Source organism: Hemicordylus capensis, chromosome 5 (genome assembly GCF_027244095.1).
Source record: "Hemicordylus capensis ecotype Gifberg chromosome 5, rHemCap1.1.pri, whole genome shotgun sequence".
Classification (NCBI taxonomy): Eukaryota; Metazoa; Chordata; class Lepidosauria; order Squamata; family Cordylidae; genus Hemicordylus; species Hemicordylus capensis.
Window position 1 is genome coordinate 228636775 of NC_069661.1, and position 24384 is coordinate 228661158.

Here is a 24384-nt window from a genome sequence, read left to right on the forward strand (position 1 = left end):
ATGGACTTAAAATAGTTTCATAGGCATTCCTTCTCCTCAGGGATCCCTGAGAATTGTGTGGAAAATGGCAGATTCCAACGGACATTTCCAGCACTCTCACCAAACTACAATTCCCAGGATTATTTGGGGGAAGCCTTGTCAGTTAAACCATAATCAAGCCAATATAAGTTTCTAGTGTGGATGCAGCTTCTTGAGTCTTCAGATTGTCTGTGGATGAGCAATAAAGCAAGGCTCAGGGTGTCATGTTTTTAAGCTTCAGATTAGCTGTCTGCTTTGCACTCACTAAAGGACCTCAGTTTACTCTGTGACTGGGATTGGACTACTACTACAACTACTACGAATCTTTATATACCGCTCTTAAGCCAAACTTCTCATAGTGGTTTTGAGAACTGTGGTTTTGAGATATAAATAAAAGTGGTTTTGAGATATAAATAAATAAATAAGATGGCACCTTGTCCACACAGGGCTCACAATCTAAAAAGAAACATAAAGGTAGCAACAGCCACTGGAGGAATGCTGAGCTGGGGTTGGCTAGGGCCAGTTGCTCTCCCCCTGCTAAATAAAGAGAATCACCACTTTAAAAAGGTGCCTCTTTGCTCAGTTAGCAGGGGTAACTGGAACCTTCTGCATGCAAAGCATCTACTCTGCCTTTCCCATCATCAGCTGACATCACTTGATGACCTATTAGGGCTGCACACCTTCAACCTTCCAGCTGTTGTTAGACTACAACTCCCATCACCCCTGACTATTGGCCACTGTGGTGGGGGATGATGGGAGTTATAGTCCAACCACAGCTGGAGGGCTGAAATTGTGCACTCTTGCCTTAATTGGACTTTGTCAAGCGATGACCTGCAAATGTTAAAGAACCAACACATTGAACATCACAGATGGCGCTTTTATAATGACTTGACACTAACTCCAAAACTGGTGTTTTTGGTGGAGACCAGCTGCATATTTGAGTGTTCTGCAACTGAGCGATGCAATGTCAACTTAAGTGTACCCATGTGTATGAACCCTAAGATGAAATACATACATACATAAATAGCAGAATCATTTATACATATAATCCGGTTTTGCATGGATGTAGAGCATTAGTAAGTCATATATAGTGCCTAGGACAGAAGCAGTAAGACCTGCAATGTATCTGTCTTGTTTGTGTTACCATAGATTCATAGCTGGTGTGATCAAAAGGGAAAGGTTGGTGCCTTTTGAACGTTTGCTTTGGAGAGCCTGCCGAGGAAATATCTATCTGAGGTTCAGTGAAATGGATACACCCCTGGAGGATCCTGTCACTGTAGGTGGAGATGGGTATTTAATAACGTCACCACTAATCTGATATTTTGGGTATTTGGTATATAGCACAAGTAAAATGCTAGTGTAGCATTTGGCTGAGACTGCTTTAAAATTCTACTTAGGTTGCATTTATTTTCCCCAGAAAGAAGAGATGAAAAAGAATGTGTTCATTATCTTCTATCAAGGGGAGCAACTCAGACAGAAAATCAAGAAGATTTGTGACGGGTAAATAGAGATGCTGAGAAAACAGCCATGACTGTAACTAAAGTGCTTAACCCTAGTGATTGGTGGAAGGAGTTTGGGACGAAAGAGTCTGACACAGAGTGACATACATACAGCAGGGCTTTTCAAAAGGGAAATTTTGAACCGTACAATGGTCTTGAGTGTAATTTGCATGCACTGGTACAACACACACCTGTGCATTTTCCTGGGCTGTGCTCACATCCTTGGTTGCCGCCGTTGAGTCACATTTCATGACATGTAGAACCTTACGCAGAGTGGGAGAAAATCCTCGGAACTGCTGCAGAAGAACATTGTATTCATTGGTGGAGACTCTTTGGGGATTAGCAGAATGCTTCACTGTGGGAAGCATCTTTGGAGGGGGAGGAGAAATGGGTATGCTTGATCAGGATCTGGGTTCTAGAGGAGTCTGGACCACTCACTTTACTTTTGTGTTGTTTTCTGCAGTGTTCCCTCTAGGTATGTGCAAATACATACAGTGGTCCCTCGACTTACGAACTACTCGACATAAGTATTTTTCGAGTTACAAACGGCAGTTTTAGATCCGGTTTTAGATGCGTTTTTTTCGACTTACAAATTTTTAGATGGGGTTTCCTCGACTTACGAATTTTACATGCAGTTTCCTTGACTTGCCTGCCTGTTTACTTCCTGTTTATTCTTGAAAAGAAATGTTCCTTTGCAGTTTGCAAGCCTTACTGGGGGTCTGGGTCTTTTTTCTAGGCTCCGGAATGCATTAATCCGTTCCCAATGCATTCCTATGGGAAACCGCTTTTCGACTTACGAACTTTTCGACTTACAAATGTGCATTCGGAACGGATTAATTTCGTAAGTAGAGGGACCACTGTATGCTCACAAGGTTGTTGTTTTTTTTAAAAAAAATCTGCTCAGTTAATTTTAGATCCCACTCGAGCTGAATCAGGATGGAAGGCCCCTCTCTAAATGCACATGTGCACACACTGCTTTGATACTGCCACCTAGGACAAAACTCATTCCACACAGAGATGAAAAACATTAGAGGGACCACTTGTTATCTGTCACTTTTTACATCAACATAATACAACTTCTACATGATTTGAAGTTTCGAACAACACAAATGTTCCTTTAGAACAGCACTTTGGCAAGATGAAGATTGGACCAGTCTCCCCTACCTCTATGAAGGACTTATCTCCTTGCTTCAGACAGGGGCTGATATACTCTCTAGGGTGGGGTTTCCCCAGTGTGATCCCAATCCTCCACCCAGTGTTGGATTTAACAATCTTCATAGGGCCACCCGTACCAGCCCTGCCATTCTATCCAATTCTGTAGTTCAAAACTGCTTGAATATAATTATAAAATGGTTGGCATTCTAATGAAATTGTTTGATGGGATTCCATCGAAATCAACAGGGCAAGCTAGTAATGATTAGCGTATATTAATTCCAATAGGATTTCCATCGAGTAATTTAGTCCATATGTCTGCAAATAAGAAAGCTAAACAACCTAGGAATCTCCACAACTGCCATTTGATTGTAACCCTTCAAGGGGACCTGTATCCTGGTTAACTTTAAAGTGAATGTGAAGGAAATGGTAAAAAAAATCCTGTATTCTACCAAGAAAGCCACATGGCTCTGTGGTCGCCAGGAGTCGACACTGACTTGCCGGCACAACCTTTCCTTTTCCCTTCATGTACTGACACATATCATATCTGTGTAGTGATACAACATATCCAGGATGGGGCTGAGGTTCAGTGGTAGAGCGTCTGGTTTGCATGCAGAAGGTCCTAGATTCACTCCCTGCCATCTCCAGGCAGGGCCGGGAAAGACTCCTGCCTGAAACCGTGGAGAGCTGCTGCTAGTCAGTGTAGACAATGCTGAGCTAGATGAACCAATGGTCTGACTCAGTATAAGGCAGCTTCCTGTGTCTTGGTGTTTCTATCAGCTGTCTCCTCATCCTTTCACGTACATCCCCACTAGCCTTATTTGCAGCTGCTCTCAAAAGGAGCAAGCAGTAAAATGTCCCAATTCTTAGCAAATAAAAAGCACAGGATCCCTTAACTCCAGCCCTCACCCCCCACCCTCAGCCTGGCTTTATCTATGCTAGGAACCTACAGCTCTTTTTCCAGAGTGCCCTTATACTTCCTTTGTCAATAGCCGAACAGGTGTTAGAGCGCCCCTTGTTCAAATGCATAAGCCACTTAACTCCTTTGAATTCTTCTCATTCATTAAGGAGCTGCTTTCTGAAGAGCCTTTCTCTCTCGGAAGGGAAGAGCATTCTCCCCATGCTATTCATAGCAGAACTGGAGTTTCTTTAATAGCATTCACATAGACACAGTCCTGGATCAAATTGCTAATAGAATCTGAGAACTAGCGGGGGGGGGGGGGGGCGGGGGGAACCTGGATCCTTGCATTATTAGTAGAGTGTGGTTGTCACTGAAAAAGTGCTTCTGTTAGGAATTTCCAGAGCGGTAGCCATGGTAGCCTGTGCTGCGGCAAAAATAATGAGCCTTACGACTTCTTCACGATTAACCTGTTTATCTTAGCACACGTCTTCATAGGCAAGAGTCCACTTTTTGCACCTGACCCAGGGGGCTCTAGTCTGCAAAGCTTATGCTAAAATAAATGCAGTAAGTTTTAAGATGTCACAAAACTCTTTGATGTGTTCAAATTATGAGAGGACCTGCACTATCTGGGATTATAATAACCCCTGCTAACTGGGGCAATGACGCATCTTTTAAGTGATGGTTCTCTTTATATTTAGCAGGAGGAGAGCAACTGTTCCGCTTCAACCCAACACAGGAACAGAGGAAGCTGCCTTATACGGAGTTGAACCATTGATCCCTGTAGCTCAGTGTTGTCTACCCTGACTGGCAGTAGCTCTCCAAGGTTTTAGGCAGTTCCTAGTCCTGCCTGGAAGCTACCTAATGGCACAGCGGGGAAGTAACCTGCCTAGAAAGCAGGAGGCTGTTGATTCGAATCCCCGCTGGTATGTTTCCAATATGATGGGAAACACCTATATTGGGCAGCAGCGATATAGGAAGGTGCTGAAAGGCATCATCTCATACTGCGCGGGAGATGGCAATGGTAAACCCCTCCTGTATTCTACCAAAGACAACCACAGGGCTCCGTGGTCACCAGGAGTCGACACCGACTCAACAGCACACTTTACCTTTAGCCCTGCCTGGAGATGCCAGGGATTGAAACTGGGACCAGTTGCTATACCATTGAGCTATGGATAGAACCTTGGAGAGAAGCAGTATGGATCCTTCATGCTGAAGAAAATGCCACCCACCCCCAAATCCTACCCATAAAGTGAGAACTGGACTTAAAACAACACTCTTCCTGCTATCCAGGGTCATCCACCCTGTAGCCCCCCCGCCCGCTCCCCAAATAAAAGTACATTCTAACCTATGGTATGCCATAGGCTGAGTGTTAGGTGCATTGCAGAAAGCTGCATTAAAAACAAGTCTGCAGATAAGAGGAGCAATGCAGTGAGCATGTGCTGCAGGAGAAAGCAGTGCATTCCACTTCCTTTTGCCTGAGTCACTAGCCAATCTCACCTGGGGGGGGGGCGGGAATCCTTTCCAGCATGGAATAGATGGCAATTTGTTGACCCTGAGCAGGAGCAAAACCTATCCACCCGCCTTCCTCTAGCTGTGCCAGTGACCATCAGTTTGAGTTATGGCTAAACTGGGGTATTGCTAGTCTCCTGGAGATACTGGCACATCATTTTTGCCTAACGAGGTGTGATTGCAGATAACGAATGTTCTGCAGAAATGAGGAATTTGAGACCACAATACTAATCCAAAGTGGAGTTTTCAATATATACCGTGTTCTTCTGCCATTTAATATGAAAGGCTCTTAATTGGCCAAATTGCTCTGCCAATTTCACAGGTGGTAAATTCATATGCAGAGGCATTAACAAAAGAAGGCAGAAACAAAATGATGGGCATTTTCCCTTCCTTGTTCTCTCTCACCTGTGCATGCCTCAGCTGCTAATGTGCATGTTGGAATTTATCAGTGTGAGGGAGGATGCCCTGGTGAATTCTCCTTGAGCTCTCCTGGATGTATGTGTCATTAGGGTGAAACTGACATTCTGTATGCAGAAGAGCTGTTAGGAGATCAAAGCCGCATTGCTGCAATAATGCGGGAAAAGTGCAAAATCTGTGGATGGCAGTAAAAAGGAATAATCTTTCAAGCGTGATTAAAAAGTCCAATTTAAATCTGGGCTAAGAACTCAGAAGCGTATGAAACTGAAATAATAATGAAAGAGGGCTAGGAAACCTGAGTTGTCTTTTTAAAGAACATTTTGTTGGAAATTCCATGGCAGTGTTGAAAAACTGGAGTAAAGAGGATTATGATTTCGTGGCCGCCTTCACATATAACAGGAAACCGTGGGTCCAATAGATCCGCAGTTTACCCCCATTCCTCCCCGCTCATGCTCCCAGTTGATCTGATTTGTAGTCTGGGAGGTTGAGGGGGCTGCACGGGCTTCCTGCTTTTCATGAAGGACAGCCGTGGCAGCCAACTGGAGACAAAGTTGGAGCTTCCTACCCTCAACTCCGGTTAGAAGCAGCAGCCTTCGGACAACACAATGCTGCTTTCTAACTGGAGTCATCAGCCACAAAACCAAAGAGCAACCAAGGGTGTACATTCAGGTTTGTGGCAGGAAACTTGGGGTTGCTTTTTAAATGGAACCAAGGGTTCACATATTTGGACGACCACAAACCCCAACGTCTGCTATGGTTGCCTGAGGTTTGGCGTGATGTCCGAAGGCAGCCAGTGGTTCTGCCTGAAATGAGGAAGTGACAATACTGCTTGGATTGCTACATTCCTCTTGCTCTGTTGTCCATGGACACATAATGATTGTCCCATGGTCATCTTTCAGCTAGCGAATTACTTATTTGTTGAATTAAATATGCTTGCTTTTCTACTGTGGTTTCCTATTCAGAGTGATGTCAATTAAACAATTAAGAACAAGGATAAAATATTTATAAAGTAATATTAAACTATTGTATAGTTCTGTAGCTCTAAAACTAGACATAGCAGCAGATCGCTAAACATGTTACATTGTGGTGATTGCTATAAATGTGACTGGAAAAGTGGCTGATTCTTCTTTTTCTTCTTTGCAATAATGTTGCAAAGACATAATATGGAATGGTTGCTGGGATGACAGGGTGACTTCACAGAGGGATCAGTTGGCTAATATTTGTCTTTTTTGATTGACACAGAAGCTTTTGTCCTAGGCTGGGCAAATAGCGTCCTTGCTTTAGTACAGAACAAATGTGCAAAATGGCAGCCATTGGTTTCTTTGTCTCATTCCCTCTCTAGATTCCGTGCTACTGTGTACCCCTGCCCAGAATCAGCTGGGGAGCGCCGTGAAATGGCCGCAGGTGTGAACACAAGGATTGAGGATCTAAACACAGTATGTGGCTTTTGGCCTTGCTCTCAGGACTTAGTTTACAGGGGTTGCTCAGGGCCAGTCAAATCTGAGGTGAGGGCTGAAGATAGTCTGCATTAGAATTGACTGGATAGCCTCCTATTCTTTTCATGTATTGTTCTATCAAGGGTTCACTCTTCTCCTGAATCCTGGAATGGTTCAGGCAGGATTCTCAAATGTGAGCCCCCTGATGCTGTTGGACTACAACTCCCATAATCATCAGTGACGGGAAATGATTAAAGCTGTTGCCCAGCAACATCTGGGGACCCACATTTGCAAACCCAAGAGATAGGGGAAATTCTAGTACAAATCTAAATATGAGCTTCTACAGATCAGGGATCTGTAATGCCTAATTTTTAAAAACCTCTTTCTTGTTGCTATTGTCAAAAAAACTAGGAGTCAGAAACCCTTGCCAGTCTAAGAACATAAGAGCCCTGCTGGATCAGACCAAATGTCCATCTGGTCAAGCATTCTGTTTCTCACTGTGACCACCCAGTTGTTTCTGGGAAACTCATAAAGCAGAGATGAATTTTCTGTCACAGGCTGTGGCTTTGAAAGGTACTTAGACAAATTCATGGAGGTCAAGTCTATCAGTGGCTACTAGTCCTGATGGCTATAGACTGCCTCCAGGCTCTGAATACCAGGATACCTCTGAATACCAGTTGCAGGGGAGCAGCAGCAGCAGGAGAGAGGGCATATCTTCACTTCTTGTCTGTGAGTTTCTCAGAGGCCTCTGGTGCGCCACTGCGGGATACGGATACGACGATAATTTATATACCGTGTATTTATATACCGTGTATACACCTCTCTCTCTCTCTCTCTCTCTCTCTCTCTCTCTCTCTCTCTCTCTCTCATGGCTCCCTGTCTCCAAATAGCTCACAGTCTTAAAAAAAGCCACAAGATAGACCCCCAGCAAATGCCATTGGAGGGATGGATAGGGCATTGCTCTCATCCTGCTAAATAAAGAGAATCACCACTTTTAAAAGGTGCTTCTTTGCTCAGTTAGCAGATACAGGATGCTGGGCTAGATAGGCCTTGGGACTGATCTAACAAGGCTCTTCTTATGTTCATATGTCCAGGGCATGAAGATAATAGCCCTTTCCTGCTGCTCCCCCCGCCCATCACAACCACTACCCAGAGGCATACTGCCTCTGGATATGGAGGCTCTACCTCCTGCCCACCCCGCTCTAGTGAAGGAGACAACTATCAAGAGGTTCTAATGGCTGTGGCATAGAGATGGGAAACCAGAACCAAGTGGTCCCAATGGGGCGCAAGTCATGGGTTGCAACCTGGTGGCTCTCTGAATGACGGGTGACATGAGTGCTTGTCATTGTGCTGCCTGCAGGTGATCACTCAAACCGAGTCCCATGTCCAACGGCTCCTGAAGGAAGCATCTGTAATGGTGTGGAGCTGGGGGATCAAGGTGAAGAAAATGAAGGCCATCTACCACATCCTGAACTCTTGTAACATTGACGTCACCCAGCAGTGCATGATCGCTGAAATCTGGTTCCCTGTGGCAGACACTGGCAGGATTAAAAGGGCTCTGAATCAAGGAATGGTAAGAGAACAATCTAACCCCATGAGAAGTTTGGGAGTGAGCCTCTTTTTGCATACAGAAGGTTCCAACTTCAATCCCTGACCTCTCCAAGTAGGGCTGGGAGAGACTGCTGCCTGAAACCTTGGACAGCTGCTGCCAGTCAGAGTAGACAAGACTAAGCTAGATGGACCAGTGGTCAGTATAAGGCAGCTCCCTATGATCCCATATCAGAGTGTGGGTGAGAGGACTCCTGGGCTATTGAATAGTGAACACCATTGATCCATCTAGCTCAGTACTGTCTACTCTGACTGGCAGCAACTCTCCAAGGTTTCAGGCTGGAGTCTCTCCCATTCCTATCAGTAGGTGCCAGGAACTAAAACTAGGACCTTCTGCCTGTAAAGCAGATGCTCTGTCACTGAGCTACAGCCCCAGTCCCTAAGAAAAGGCACACCTTCTCTGCCTCCATGCCCACTGAATATCCCTGTGTGAACATAATATTTGCATAGAGTCTACTTCAGGCCTGCTCAGCTTAGGCCCTCCAGCTGTTTTTGGACTACAACTCCCACAATCCCCCGACACAGTGGCCAATAGCCAGGGATTATGGGAGTTGTAGGCCAACATCTGCAGAAGGGCCAAAGTTGAACAGCTCTGGTCTACATGCATGATGTCTAATGCGGATAGGCCCAAATGATGCAGCTGATTTTCTGATTAATGTACGTTAATGGCAGCACAGTATAGGCTGACATGTCAGATTTTACATAAAGAGACTCGATGCAAACCTGGTGTCTTCTTTCTTTCTTTTATCTTTATTTGGTCAATTGACCAGCAAAACAAAACAGAAGCACAATCAGAAAACACATTCAAACAATCACACCAGTCTCACCACACCAGAGTGGTCCGAATTCTACCTGCAAAGTAGCAGAATTTCGCCACTGAATAAGAGACACTAGAGTCTTTATCTGCAAGTAAGAAGTTCACTAACAAATCGTTAGGTATACAAAAGCGCCCAGGGCCATCAGAATACCGAGCCAGCAAGGCCGCAATTAAATGCTTCCTGACATCTTGATAAAATTCACAGTAAAGTAACACATGGTCAACAGTCTTGATCTCATTAGCATTGCAGGGACATAGTCGTGCCTCTATCAGCCACTGGTGAAATCTACCATACAGTAAAGCAGATGGCAAGGCATTAAAACGAGCTCTGCAAAAGGCTGCAAACCTGGTGTCCATGCATGGATTTCCATGGGCTCAGAGGAAGGACAAGCAAGAAAGGAGAAGTAATGCAGCCAGGCAAAATCGTCATAGGAACATAGGAAACTGCCCTCTACTGAGTCAGACCATTGGTCCATCTAGCTCAGTATTGTCTACACAGACTGGCAGCAGCTTCTCTAATGTTGCAGACAGGAGTCTCCCTCAGCCCTGTCTGGAGATGTCAGGGAGGGCACTTGGAACCTTCTCCATGCAAGCATGCAGGTGCTCTTCCTAGAGTGACCCCATCCCCTAAGGGGAATATCTTTACATGTGTGAGCACTGGTCTCCCATCCAAATGCAGACTAGGGTGGATCCTGCTTAGCAAAGGGGACAATTCGTGCTTGCTACCACAAGCCGAGGTCTCCTTCCTTATCCATTACATCTAGGCTCTGTCTGTATCAGGCCATTAATGGGTGGCATCAGGGGAATAATTTTCGGGTGACCCATAGAGCTCGGACCCCCCAGCAAATGGCCCAGAGTCCTGAATCTCATCAGCTACTACCTCCTTAACTGGGGGTGGTGATCCTATTGCTTCTCATCTCTAGCCCTCTTCACGTGTTATTCCCTAAAGTCCTTCTCACACTTACAGCACCGGATGTGGGTAAGAAGTCCCCCACACACCCGGCACTGTCACTCACCCCCTCCAGCAGGCCAATCATGGTTATGGCTCTGTTTGTGTGAAGTGGGAAGAGCTGTAACCCTAGTGGCCGGTGCTTCTGTGAGCGGCAGCCTCGAGCGATCCGGATTGCCAATTGCTGAAGCGCTGGCCATCGTGATTACGGTGCTTTCAAGGTCTCACGTCAGACAAATGGAGCCGTAACTGTGAGCAGTGGGTTGGAGGGGGTGACAGTGTTGGACGGGGCTTCAGGGAATAGCTTCTGAAAAGGGTTTCTGCTGTGCTGTGGGGATCTGTCTAACTTCTCTCCAGTTTCCCTTTGAAAGAGTCAGTTATAATTATTCTTGGGGGCAGGGGAGAAGCTGCAATTGAATAAGAGGGGACAGAGGGGCATAGCTAGAACAGAGGGGGCCCGTGTTTGCCCTGCTCCCCGGCAGCCCCTCAGAGTGAGGGAGAGAATGATGAAAATAGGGAGGGGTGGACCTCGGGGGGCAGTGGGTTCTTTGAACACACCAGCTCAATTATAGCGACACCCCTGAAGGGACAGATGTCATAGGAACATAGGAAACATAGGAAACTGCCATATACTGAGTCAGACCATGGGTCTGGCTAGCGCAGTATTGTCTTCACAGACTGGCAGCAGCTTCTCCAAGGTCGCAGGCAGGAATCTCTCTCAGCTCTATCTTGGAGAAGCCAGGAGGGAACTTGAAACCTTCTGCTCTTCCCAGACCCGCTGAGGGGAATCTCTTGCAGTGCTCACACATCCAGTCCCCCATCCAGATGCAACCAGGGCAGACCCTGCTTAGCTAAGGGGACAAGTCATGCTTGCTACCACAAGACCAGCTCTCCTCACCTGTCCCTTAGGCCCCTGACAGAGCGGGGTGTGTGTGTGTGTGACAGCTGGGTAACAACTTGCTCTTGGCTGTCCCCCTCACACCTCTCTAAAGTGGGCGGGTGGGTGAGCAGGGAAGGATCTTCACTTTTTGTCCCAGGGCTCACTCCAACCGTGCTATGCCCCTGCTTGTGGGGGCATAATTGAGTTTAATTGGCAATGGGGGGGGCTGTGGGCCTGGGCCCCAGATCTTTTGAGTACCTAGCAACGTTCCTGGGTGGCAGAAAGTCTTTCTAACGAGAAGGAAAAAAGAAAGCGAGAACAGCTGCCGTCAGCTTGGTGATAGCTAACCGTGCAGACTTTATAACAGAAACCCATGACCCTTGGAAAAGACGCGCATAATATGTCGGGAGCCAAACAAATAATTTGTAGCCTTTGCTGACAGCAGCTATTTTCATTTTTTCTTTTTTGGTTGTTTCCATTTTATTGCCGTCTGACCTTCACTCCGCTATATATGGGAAAGCCTGATATCGCAACTGCCTACTATAGAAGCTGCTATTTTTAATACGTCGACAGCTTGAGACCTGGAAGCTGTCATATTCTTCGGTGATCTGTAAAATAACTCAGAGTGCACTTTGGTTATATAATCCCTATAACAAGAATATGTTGAGGGACATTCTTAGGAACTTGGGAAGCTGCCTTCTACTGAGTCAGACCCTTGGTCCATCTAGCTCAGTATTGTCTACAATGACTGGCAGCAGCTCTTCAAGCTTTCAGGCAGGAGTCTCTCCAAGCCCTACCTGGAGATGCCAGGGACTGAAACACGGACCTTCTGAATGCAAAGAAGATGCTCTACCACTGAGCTACGGCCCCATCCCCTATGGGGAATATCTTCCAGCGCTCACAGATAGTCACTCATCCAAATGCAAACCAAAGTGGACCTTGCTTAGCAAAGAGGACACTTCATGCTCTCTGTCATGAAACCAGCTCTCCTCACCCTTCTTGGGAGTGGGTTTTCATTTGTGGAGTCTTCTCTTCTTGGGGCCATCACTTGAAAGTACTCTCGGACCTTTATCTGGGCTGTTTTTAGAGGCCAGGTTAAGCAGAAATGCTCCATCCTTTCTTCTGTTTTTAATCATGTTGTATTCCACACAGTGGAATACTGTATATTCCACTGTGGAATATACACAGTGGAAAACTGGGGCAAAAGGTTTTAGTGGGAGGATTCAGCTTTTGAATTTATACTACTACTACTACTACTACTACTACTACTACTACTGATATTTATATACCACTCTTCAACAAAATTCTCAAAGCGGTTTACATAGAAAAATAGAAATACATAAATAAGATGGCTCCCTGTCCCCAAAGAGCTCACAATCTAAAAAGAAAAATAAGGCAGACACCAGCAACAGCCACGGGAGGGATGCTGTGCTGGGGCTGGATAGGGCCAGTTGCTCTCCCCCGGCTAAATCTTAGAGAATCGTCACTTTAAAAGTTGCCTCTTTGCTCAATTAGCAGGGGTTTTATGCGGGGTGGGGGGGGGGAGAGTGGGCAACATCCAGATTAATTTGCTTTGTGTTAGAATATTTTGTATGCCAGGGTTTTTTAACCTTGGGCCCCCAGATGTTGTTGGACAACAACTTCCAGAATCCCCAGCCACAAAGGCCATGTCTGGGGATTCTGGGAGTTGTAGTCCAATAACATCCGGGAGCCCAACGTTAAGAAACCCTGTTGTATGCCATGATTTTTCCTGAGTCTCCCTCTTCCCTCTGCCCAACCCTATATTCCCATCTCAAAGCTCTGTTATAATCCGTTTTGAGTCTTTAGGACAGAAGGAGTTGGGAATCCACATAAATGAATGAAACCTATTGACCAATTTAGCTCCTCTCTGTAGGCTGAGGGCCAGCTGCGCTAGAGATTAAACCTGACTAATTGTCATGTCTTCCCAGTAAAGAAAACTGGGAACTGTAGTTCAGTAAGGGCACTTGAGACATATGTCAGGACATTGTCGTTGACTTCTCCAAAGATGACCATTCCCCGGATTCTTTGGCAGATGCTGTGACAATTATGGCATAAAGCCGTTTTTATGGTTGTGATGTAGATATGAACCAAATCATGTCATTCTGTTGTAGGAACGTAGTGGCTCTACAATCAACCCTATTCTGACAGCGATCCAGACCAAGATGTCCCCTCCCACCTTCAACAGAACCAATAAGTTCACTGCAGGCTTCCAGAGCATTGTGGACGCCTATGGTGTGGGGAACTATAGGGAGATAAATCCAGGTAAATGGACTGGCTCCCTCTACCCCCACCCCAGTCAATACTGGTTACTTGTTGTTGTTTTTTATTGCTTGTCTGACCTGCAGCAGCATTTGGAGTCTTTGTAGATCAGATCCAGAGAAAAAGCAGCAATGTGGATTCAGGAGATGCTCTTTTTATTGTATGCTGCTCTTGAAAGGAGATGAACAGAAGGTACAACCAGCTGGGTAAATACCTCTTTCGGCAGAGGTTCTCACTTTGGTCCCCAACTACAACTCCCATCATCTCCAGCCACAGTGACCTTTTGGATGATGGGATTTGTAATCCCAACAATATCTGGGGGCCACACTTTGAGAACCCGTGTTTTACAGAATGCTCAGTACAATCAGAGGTGCACCTAGATAGTTTTGGAGCCTGGATCTAAAGGCCTTTGGAGCCCCCATCCCCTGCAAATTAAGCATCATCATGCTCAGACAGGTGGCCACACCACCCAGGACAGACTAAAGTGGATTTGGGGGTGCCCTGGGGCTGTGGAGGCCCTGGACTTCAGCCTGGAAGTCTGGGCGTAAGATTACTTCTGAATACAATCACCACTATGCAGTTCTCAGAAGACAATTATAATAATGGTCAGTTATAGCTATTTTCTGGTAGAGAAAAACACACACAACTTGCTTGGGAAATCTTGGCCCCAAAGAAACTTAATTGGGTAATTGAAAGGAACAACATTCCTTTACTGTCCTCAAAGAGTGCAGGACAAGTCTGTGTAACAGTGCCATCTGGTGATTCCTGTTGTGATAACACACCATGTATATGTTATATCTTCATGTGTTGTTTTTTATATGTTGAAATCAATACAGGTTGGCTTTTTCAGTGGATTTTGGAGCAGTGGTCCTTTTTCAGACTCTTTAGCATATGTCCAGAAAATTAGCACTAGGCACTCCCATTGAAATTAACAGACTTGTTATATTAATCTCAATATAACAGTTTATGGGTAACTTAATCTGGATGTAAGCCAGTGGCTGGAGTAGCCTGTCTCACAACTGTAACATTTACATTTGTGTGTGTATATATATACACACAGACAACATATACATTAAAACACAAATTTAAGTGTTGCAGTTAGAGAGACAGGATGCTACAGTCACTGGCTTACATCCACACTAAGGTGCTCATAAGCAGTCTTACTGAAATTAATTGGACAAGTTTATTTGCTTTATTAAGTTCAATGGGAGCACCCAGTGCTAATTTTCTGAAGCCTGCTAAGGGGAGGGGTACACACTGAGCTTCAGCATGTAGCCAGCCCATCAGGAACAGAGGAGGAGGGTCTTGGCCCTCCTCCATCCGCATCTACAGTGGACACATCATTGAGGACGCAGCAACTTCAAGACAGCAATCCTCAAATGGGGAACAGACCAGTGCAGTGCAGTGTGGGGAGTTAGGGAGGTTCTGAGTACCCTCTTGGGAACCCTTCAAGTACCCCTAGGGTACTAGTGCCCCCTGTTGGGAACCCCGGCTCTATAACATTTGGAACGCCATTATCCAGGCACCACTCTGGCATCACTCAATGCTCCTGGGCATGCTCAGGAACATATATTGCCTCTGGGGACCTTGGGAAATGTCATTCCCAGGGCCACCTGGAGAAATTTATTAAGTGGGATGGCATCAGGTATTCCATTCCCCGGGCTCCTGAGCAGCAATAGATTTTCACAGGAGCATCCAGGGCTACCTTAAAAGGAGGCCTCTGCTGTGGCTGAAATGCTCCATTTTTCTGTCTGTCTGTTTGACTGTCTGTCTAGCAAATGTGTAGACTGCCCCAAACTTCCGTCTCTGGGCAGTTTACAACAACCTCAAACAAATGAAGACAAAAATAAAAACCTTAAAACAATTTAAAGCCACAATCAGGTTAAAAAGCTTGGGTGAAAACACAACTGGGAATAAAAAGCCAGCCCAGCCTGCAGGTCTTTTTCTGCTTCTTTGCACAGTAAGTTTTGGGAAAGTTGGTGGCAGTGGGTGGGTGGGGCTGGCAGCAAGGAGAGCCATTACCAACCAGGACCGAATTCCAGGAGGGTTCCGCTCAGTTCATAATGGCCTGTTTTCCAGGGTGTTCATTTCCCAAACTCCCCAATCCTAGATTTTGGCTCAGTCCCAACACATCATAATGGAAGCCCAGCATGACCCAGGCATGGAAGCTTGCAACGGGCTTTTATGCATGCAATTATTACTATTCTATAACAAAACTGCTTCCTTTTAGGGAATGACCTTGCAGTCTTTTTCTTTGCTGCAGCCCCCTACACAATCATTACCTTCCCCTTCTTGTTTGCGGTGATGTTTGGCGACTGGGGTCATGGTACTGTCATGCTGGCCTTTGCCCTCTGGATGGTCATCAATGAGAAGTCCCTTTTAGCCCAAAAGAGCGATAATGAGGTGAGTGAACTTGAGTGGGATGGCATTCTGTGGCAACACAGGTGGCCGTAGCTCAGTGTGCTGGACTCATAGACATTGGGACACTCCCTTCTGACCTCTGGATTACCCTGATCATTCCCCTTTGCAGATCTGGAACACCTTTTTCAGTGGGCGCTATCTGATTCTGCTTATGGGCATCTTCTCTATCTACACTGGCTTCATCTACAACGATTGCTTCTCCAAATCAATCAACATATTTGGATCTTCCTGGCATGTGCGTCCCATGTTCATCAAGGGTAACTGGACGTAAGTGGCAAATTGGGTTCTTGTGAGCCATTCTCGAAGGCATCCTAAATATGTGGTTGTCACAGAAAAGAGCAACCGCATGTCTGCATGGGTCTGTCCGTCAGTCCATATAGCTCAGTATGGTCTACTTAGAGTGGCAGCAACTCCCCAAATATCTTTTTTTTGTGGGGGGGGGGAGGATCATAGCTCAGTGGAAGAGCACCCGCACAAGGTCTCATGCTCAATCCCTGGCACCTTCAGGTAGGGCTGGGAAAAGCTCACCTCAAACTCTGGAGAGCTGCTGCCGGTCAGTGTAGACAATACCGAACCAGATAGACCAATGGTCAGACTTGGGATGAGGCAGCTTCCTATGTAATGTAAAATCCCCATCCCTACCTAGAGATGCCATGGATTGAACCTGGGACCTTCTGCATACAAAGCAGATGCAATCCCATTAAGCTACAGCCCCATTTCCATTTACTCCTCTCCGTCCCTCTATAGCAGGGATTCTCAACGCTGGGTCCCCAGATGTTATTGGACTTCAACTCCCATAACCCCCAGCCCTTGTGGCCTTTGGTTGGGGATTATGGAAGTTGAAGTCCAAGAACATCTGGGGACCCAATGTTGAGAATCCCTGCTCTATAGCATGATGTGGAACATATTTGTAGAGTTGCAGCCTTTCTCTCCAGCAAGGGAGAGAAAGGGAAATAAAGGCGTCCAGCCAGCAAATGCTGGCTGGAAATGTGATCCGGAGGATTCACCTGGGCTCTCCGGAGCCCAGGCCATGCCCCCTTTGCACATGCATGTGGGCATGGCCCAGGCTCTGGAGAGCCCGTGTGAATTCTCCAGAGCTCATTCCCAGCCACTGTTTGCTGGCTGGCTGAATTTATTTCCCTTTTGCTCCCTCCTGCGAGGGAGAGAAAGGGGAAATAAATGCAACCAGCCAGCAAACGATGGCTGGAAATGCTATCCGGAGGGCTGGGGCAGGTCCTCTGGCAATCGAGCCACACCCCTTTTTTGGTGTGATGTCACATGGTGGGACCACCAGCGGGGAGGGATGCTGGCTATGCCACTGGATCAGAGGATGCCTCTGATGAGCAGTTGTAGAAGGAATGGGGGCAGGAGAGGGGGCATGCCCTCATCTCTTGCCTGCGAGCTTCTTAGAGGCATCTGGTGGGCCACTGTGTGAAATGGGATGCTGGACTAGATGGGCCTTGGGCCTGATCCAGCCGGACTCTCCTTATGTTTTTATGGCAACTGCTAGCTGAAGGAAGAGAGGGCGGTGTGTCACAGCTGGAGCTGGATCCAGACCCAGTGGAAGGAAGGTCTGGTGTTTGCTTCCTGACTCCCACCACCACCACCATCTTTTTTTGCCCCTTACCCACAGTTGCCTTCATGGCATTCCACTTACATCTTTAAAAAAAAATGTTATCAGTCTTTACCCACTGCACTTCTGGGACACTTGACGCCTCTAACACTCAATATGTCTCTCTTCCTTCTTCCTTAGTGAGCAAATTCTGCATTCAGCTGAGGCACTCCAGTTGGATGCAGCATTGCCAGGAGTGTACTCTGGAAACCCCTATCCTTTTGGCCTTGATCCGGTAATAAGAAAAGATGTCCCTGTAGCAGTCATCTGGTAGCCATTCGATGGGGGTGGGGTGGGGGTGGCGTGTTCGTTGGGGCAGTCCAGAGTTTTCCGGCAGCCACAATTGCTCAGGAGGAGGCAGTTGGGCCCCAAGCCTGAGTTGCCAGCTTTGTCTTCTGGGAGCCGGGCTTGGTGCCTCTTAAGAGCTGAAAGATGAACAAAAATCTTCCAGCTCTTGATGAATTAATCTGTTATGCTAGAGGAGCATAAATCTTTTCAGCCCAGCTAGTTTAGGAAGGGTGGTATATAAACGGAATAAATAAATAAATTCAGCAGCCACGTTACATTCCATTGGGAACAGGTTTTTCAGAGATGGGTCTAAGTCATTTTGCAGCAGCCCTGTTGCGCTGCACCGTCAGAGCTGCCTTTCAAGTTGCGCAGCAGCCTCGTGCCAATGTAGGGCTGCCCGTTATGTCAGCTACCACTTTTCAACAAAAGTTCTCAAAGCAGTTTACATGGACGAAGAGGGAGAAGAAGGTGGTTCCCTGACCCTGAAGGGCTCACAACTTAGAAATAAACACACACGTGCACACGAATTGATCTATTGGTCAAATAATGCCCCCCAGCCAACTGTAAGACTGCTCAGCAAGTAAACAATCATCTCTCTCTCTCTCTCTCTCTCTCTCTCTGATGTTCAGGGTGTATGTGGCAAGCCCCACCCACACAGTGTTTGACCAGTTGGAGGTAACAGAGCAGAAGCACCGTGGTGATTGGGCAGTGGAATTCCATATGCGGATAGGGAAGAGGAGAGGGTAGGGGGCAAGTGAGTGAGCAAGCAGCAGGGAGGGGACGAGTGAGTGAGCAGGCAGGGAGGGGGCGAGCAAGCGGCGGGGAGGGGGTGGCTGAGAGTGGGTGGGTTACACTGAGCAATAAAGCAGGGGCTATGGCACGGGGGAAAGGAGAACAACAAAGACCTAGCGCACAGATGATTCAGCTAGTTTATTTATATTTAAATTTTATATCCCACTCTTCCTCTGAGGAACCCATACACAGCTATGTTTATCCTCACAACAGCCCTGTGAGGTAGGTTTGTGCTTTTGCAATTATTGGCAACTTTTTCATGGCCCCTCTGTTTCTACATTTTGCACGGTTCTTTTTTTGTTTTTCCTGTGAGGTAGGTTTGGCTGAGAGATAAGTGACTGGTCCAGAGTCATCCAATGAGTTTCATGGCTGAACAGGGATTTGAACTCAGGTCCCCCCTGTCCTAGTCTGACCATTATCAAATTGCCTTTTAATATATTCATTAGTCAACTTTTTTCTGCATATTGCTGAAACTTCAATAGAAGTGTCTTTTTTGAGGCTCTTGAAGGAAGTGTGAGAGAACATCCAACATCATGAGTGTGATTATTGTAACTGGCCAGTAGATGGAAGCATTGGTTGCACCAGCTCCTCTTCGCAGACTCTAGTGTCAGGTCTAGAAAATGGTAGATTTGGGATCATCCTGCACAGGACTGTGCTCCTAAACCCTTGCCCTGATTCAGATTAATTAATTAAATGTCCATGCTGCTTTTGACCAAACCAATCCTCAAGAAGACTTACAAGAGTGTAAGTATCACCATGAAAAATGATTTGGAAATGCAGATAAAATTGATTTCTACAAAGGAAAAAGACTGTCCATTCCAGTTGCTAAGCAAAAGCAGGAAACTCGTCATAGGCCCTATTTTTAAAAGGACATGAATTGGCTAAAGCTGGGTAGGGTAAGGAGGTGTGGAATCTGGAGGTGGGATGGGGCTTGTTGAGCTGTCACACATGGGATTAGCGATGGGTATGTCTAAGAGAATTATATATAGAGATAGATACCACACACACAGACACACACACACTTACTTTGCCCCATCTCTTTTTAAAATAAATATCTATTCATTTTAAGACTTTATATCTCACCTCTTTCCAAAAGGAAAAATAAAGGTAAACACCTGAGTGTTGACAAGAAATTGGACACAGTCTTAATTAAAACCGCAGAATTTCAAAGCCTGGTGAACTTTCTTTAAAATAACCTTTTTTTAAAAAAACTGCAGCCGCTGTCTGAAGAGAGGCAAAGAGGGAGCCTGGCAAATCTCCCTAGGGCAGGGCTTCTCAAACTGTGGCTGAGAAAGGGGATTTGTAATCCAAAATTACCTGGGAACCCCAGTTTGAGAACCCTTGCCACACAGTGCCATCAGAGAAAAGGCCTGGCTTATCAATATTGCGATTGTTGATCAGAGCTGCTTATCGAAGCCAGTTCTGCTTCTCCCACTTCCTTGTCTTTGCCTAATTCAATAGTCTTAAACCCATTTGCTTGTCTGCTACCTCAGCTTCCCAGCTATACAAGTGACGCAAACGTTTCCCTCTGATATGCTTGTATGATGAATTATCTTTCTCTTCTCTCTTTTGAGTCCAAAAAAAATGTGTGCGGTTCCACAGAAGCAAGGGTGGCCCTTGCATGAGACGAGAAGAGGTGGTTGCCTCAGGCAGTGGATGACTGAGGCACCAGCAGGATGGCCAGAGGCCCACTTCCACCAGAGCAGCCCTTTGGGTCTGGCCTGACCCTTGTGAAGCTTTGCAAGGATCACTTCGCCTCACATTCCTTGCAAACCTTGCAAAAAGCACCAGGGAAGAAGAGGAGGGTGCTGGCAGCCTTCCCTCCTCCCCATTTGCCATGCCGCTTCCAAAGCTGGCCCGCCTCAGGGCTGTGGGTTGAGGCAACATTTTGCACCTCGCCTCAGACCTTGGGTCGCCCCTGCACAGAAGAATCCTTACAAGTGCTTGGAAGATAAAGTTTCTTTTGAACTGAGATAGATACTAAGGTGGTTCACATGACCACACTGGGGAGGGTGGGTGGGGAGGCAAACTCTTCCCTGCCCTCCTGCACACAATCTCCCTTTCCTGCAAACCTCTGGCACTTGCGTAGCACAGGAAGGGCACCATGGCGAGCAGCAGAGCCTCCTCTGGCATCCCATCCCCAATGCACCATGCCAGGAGTGTGGTGCACTGGGGGATTTCCACGCTGCCAGGTGCTCTTGCCCCCCGGCTCTGTGGACATCTGAATTGCAGGCAGCTCAAGTGTTCACACAACTGGGGAATGAGGTGGAAGGGTGTGCTTGCGCCTTTCTACTTCACTATAAGTCTGGGTACAAAACCTGGGCTACCCTGGTGAATCCCCACGGGCAGCCCCACCCAGGTAGGGCTGTTCATATGAACAATCTTAACGCTTTCTCTCTTCAAGATCACATGATCTTTAAGGCCTCGTTTTTATTTTATTTTGCTCCTTTATCTCCTAACTTATTATTTCGTAGATCTGGAACATCGCTAAGAACAAGCTGACGTTCTTAAACTCCTACAAAATGAAGATGTCCGTCATCGTGGGCATCACCCATATGGTCTTTGGGGTGATCCTCAGTCTCTTCAACCATATGTAAGTCTTACTGCCTCGTAATGGCAAATATACTAGTGTGAGTCATTTATAGGCTTGCTAGGAGTCTTGGGATGAGTTAATTGAAACTCTGTTTTCACCTATCTCGAATATATCACAGCACCTACTCTCCACCGTTTCCTCAGCTCCTCACCTGTGATGGCTACCATCTCGACCTAAGAACCAAACGATACACCTCATTGATTGCTTGGAGGAGGGGCGGATTACTGTAATATTGCCATTCTGCAAAATCAAGTATATTAAAAAGATTCTTACATCTTTGATTTTGGAAGATCAGAGATGTAAACATTTTTGTAGAATGGAAAGTTATTATATTAAAAAAAAATCTTGCATATGAAGGGGAGGGGGAATGCTAATTATTACAGATATTTTAGAGCATGACACCAGGAGAATACCAAAACCTCTGTGGTGGTACACAGTAGTGCATAGCATTTTCTTTATGTTTTGCTAGTATATAGTGTGAAAAATGCTATGTAATCTAGACACAGAGGAGGTGTGCAAACTAAATGCAAACAGCTTCCATTTTAAAATACAATGTTCCTTTGTCTGGAAAGGCTCTTTGCCTTACTTCACCCCTTCCCACTAGGGTATGACTGTCCTTTCTTGTCCCTATTAGCAGCCTGTGCCTGCATGCAACAAAGCACCACACATTTATTAATTTTATTTAGTATTTATTTAACATATTTGTATACTGCCCAAAATGTACTTCTCTGGGTAGTTTACAAGAAAACAATAGAAATCACAACAGAAAAAAGTGAAAATGTTACAAGAATTTAAATTTTTAAAACAATTTTTTTAAAGTATTTAAACAGTATTTAATTAAAAGCCTGGGTGAACAGATGCATCTTTAAGGACTTTTTAAAAGTTGTAGGAGATGGGGAGGCTCTTATTTCAAGAAGGAATGCATTACAAAGCCTCGGGGCAGCAATGGAGAAGGCCTGTCCCTGAGTAGCCACCTGATGAGCCGGTGGCAACTGCAGACAAACCTCTCCTCAATGGGCAGTGGGATTCATGGTGAAGAAGATGTTCTCTTAAATACCCTGGGCCTAAGCTGTTTAAGGTTTTATAAGTTATAACCAGCACCTTTCCCCAGAAACTTATCGTCAGCCAGTGTAGCTCTTTCAATACTGGAGTAATATGGTCTCTCCGAGATAATGCAGAGACCAACCTGGCTTAGTCCACATTCTGGACTAACCGCTGTTTCTGGACCATGGCAAAGGCAGCCCCACATAGAGTGCATAGCAGTAGTCCAGTCTGGAGCTTACCCACAAAGGTACCACTGTTAGGAGGTCATTTATCTCAAAAAATGGACGAACCTGTTCCTTCTGGGGAAGTGTGACCCCATCCAGAACAGGTAGATCAAGCCCACCTCCCAAGTTCCGACCCCACACAATAAGTACCTCTGTCTTATCTGTTTTCAATCTCAGTTTGTTATTCTTCGTCCAGCCCACGTCCACTTCCAGGCAGGCATTTAGGTAGGTTATGCCTTCTCCCAATGATACTGACACGGAGAAATAGATTTGGGTGTCATCAGCATACTGATAGCACCCTGCACTAAACCTCCCAGCAGTTTCATTTAGATGTTAAACAACATTGGAGACAATATGGAGCCCTGAGGGACACCATACAAAAGTTCACATTGTGAAGAACAACAGTCTCCAAGGGACACCATCTGGAACCTGCCGAGAGGTAGGAGCAAAACCACCATAATGCAGTGCACCTTAGAGATTCATCTCCTTGTTCTGCCTCTGCCTCTCCATGCTCCACTTCCTGACAGAGATGGGTGAACTTCCCCCATCTTGATTTGGAATTGGTTCATTCATTCATTCAGTCAGTCAGTCAGTCAGTCAGTTGGTTGGTTGGTTAGATTTATATGTCCCCCTACTCCCATAGGACTCAGGGCGGCTTACAAGCAATAACATACAAAGCAACACTGTTCTATAAAATACAACATACATAACATCATAACCACAACCCCATACAGTACTCATTACAAGACATAATAACCATGGATTACCAGATGACTCTACGACCGGCTATCTCAGCAACCGAACAACTGATAGAACATTTCCATCTTGCATGCCTTACTGAAAGCCAACAAATCATGGAGAGCTCTGATATTATTCGGGAGACCGTTCCATAGAGACGGGGCCACAACTGAGAAGGCCCTGGCTCTAAATGTTCTTTTAGAACATTTTCCAAGAGTTCTTTGGCTTATTCCAGATACATCCCTGCCAGCCTTCCTCAGCCTTCCCAGCGGCTCATAGTTTCTCTGCTCCTTGTGAGCTCTCTTGGCGCTTCTCTTTTCTCCAAAGCTGTCATTCAGCAGAGTGACTGGGAGGGTGAACCTACAGACTGCTCCTCAGTCTTCAGGCCCCAAAGCTTTCCAACAGGAAGTTGCCCGTGCAAAGATTCCTGGGAATTGTAGCTTGCTAAGATTGGTGTTGATTACACCATCATCCAGATTCTCATGGTTTTTTGTCTCCCCCCCCCCCCCACACCATTCAGGATGGCTAGTGGTCTGATTGAATTAGGTCATGTCCATATAGTGAAGCTGATATGGGTTGATACTACCACAGCAAAATAAGCCAAAAGGTGATCTAATATGGCCCAGGTTTCCTCTCCCTTTCCCTGTCATCCTGTAATCTCTTTGCTTTCATGGTGTCCACTGACAATCCACATTGATGTTTTTCTTTCTCTTGGCTCATGTCTTTCAGTTATTTCAAGAGAACCGTCAGTATAGTCCTGCAGTTCCTCCCAGAGATGATCTTCATCCTCTGCCTATTTGGTTACCTGGTTTTCATGATTATTTTCAAGTGGTGTCAATATGGTGCCCATGATGCCCAATATGCCCCAAGCATCCTCATCCACTTCATCAACATGTTTCTGTTCAGTTATGGTGATGAGTCAAATCTTCCTCTCTACGAACATCAGGTATGGACTCTTCCAGAGGTGCTCCTAGGTAATTTTGAAGCCTAGACCGAAAGGCCTTTGGAGCCCCGCCCTTCCATTAAACATCATCACCTAAAGGTCTTTGAAAGCCCTGCCCCAGCTGCAAATTAAGCATTATCCCCCTACACACACACATACACACACCATGACACATGCAGTATTTTTAACGTGGATTCTTGAGGGCACAAACAGCAACTGAACTCACGAGAATATAAGAATTTGAAACGAGTATATTTATGCAA

At 46.0% G+C, this 24384-nt stretch overlaps 1 protein-coding gene across 6 annotated transcripts in view; it reads left to right on the top strand.

Moving 5' to 3' along the window:
- The window catches only part of ATP6V0A4 (ATPase H+ transporting V0 subunit a4), a 62303-nt gene that overhangs the window by 12854 nt on the left and 25065 nt on the right, over nt 1-24384 (top strand). For 5 of the 6 annotated variants that reach the window (XM_053258135.1, XM_053258134.1, XM_053258138.1 and 2 more), the window contains 10 exons: nt 1168-1294; nt 1436-1518; nt 6839-6932; nt 8293-8505; nt 13319-13469; nt 15730-15869; nt 15997-16154; nt 17641-17734; nt 21054-21172; nt 23908-24124. In XM_053258135.1, the coding sequence (XP_053114110.1) occupies nt 1168-1294; nt 1436-1518; nt 6839-6932; nt 8293-8505; nt 13319-13469; nt 15730-15869; nt 15997-16154; nt 17641-17734; nt 21054-21172; nt 23908-24124 (1396 nt within the window). The remainder of the gene's footprint in view (nt 1-1167; nt 1295-1435; nt 1519-6838; nt 6933-8292; nt 8506-13318; nt 13470-15729; nt 15870-15996; nt 16155-17640; nt 17735-21053; nt 21173-23907; nt 24125-24384) is intronic. The other variant, XM_053258139.1, reaches the window with a different exon arrangement.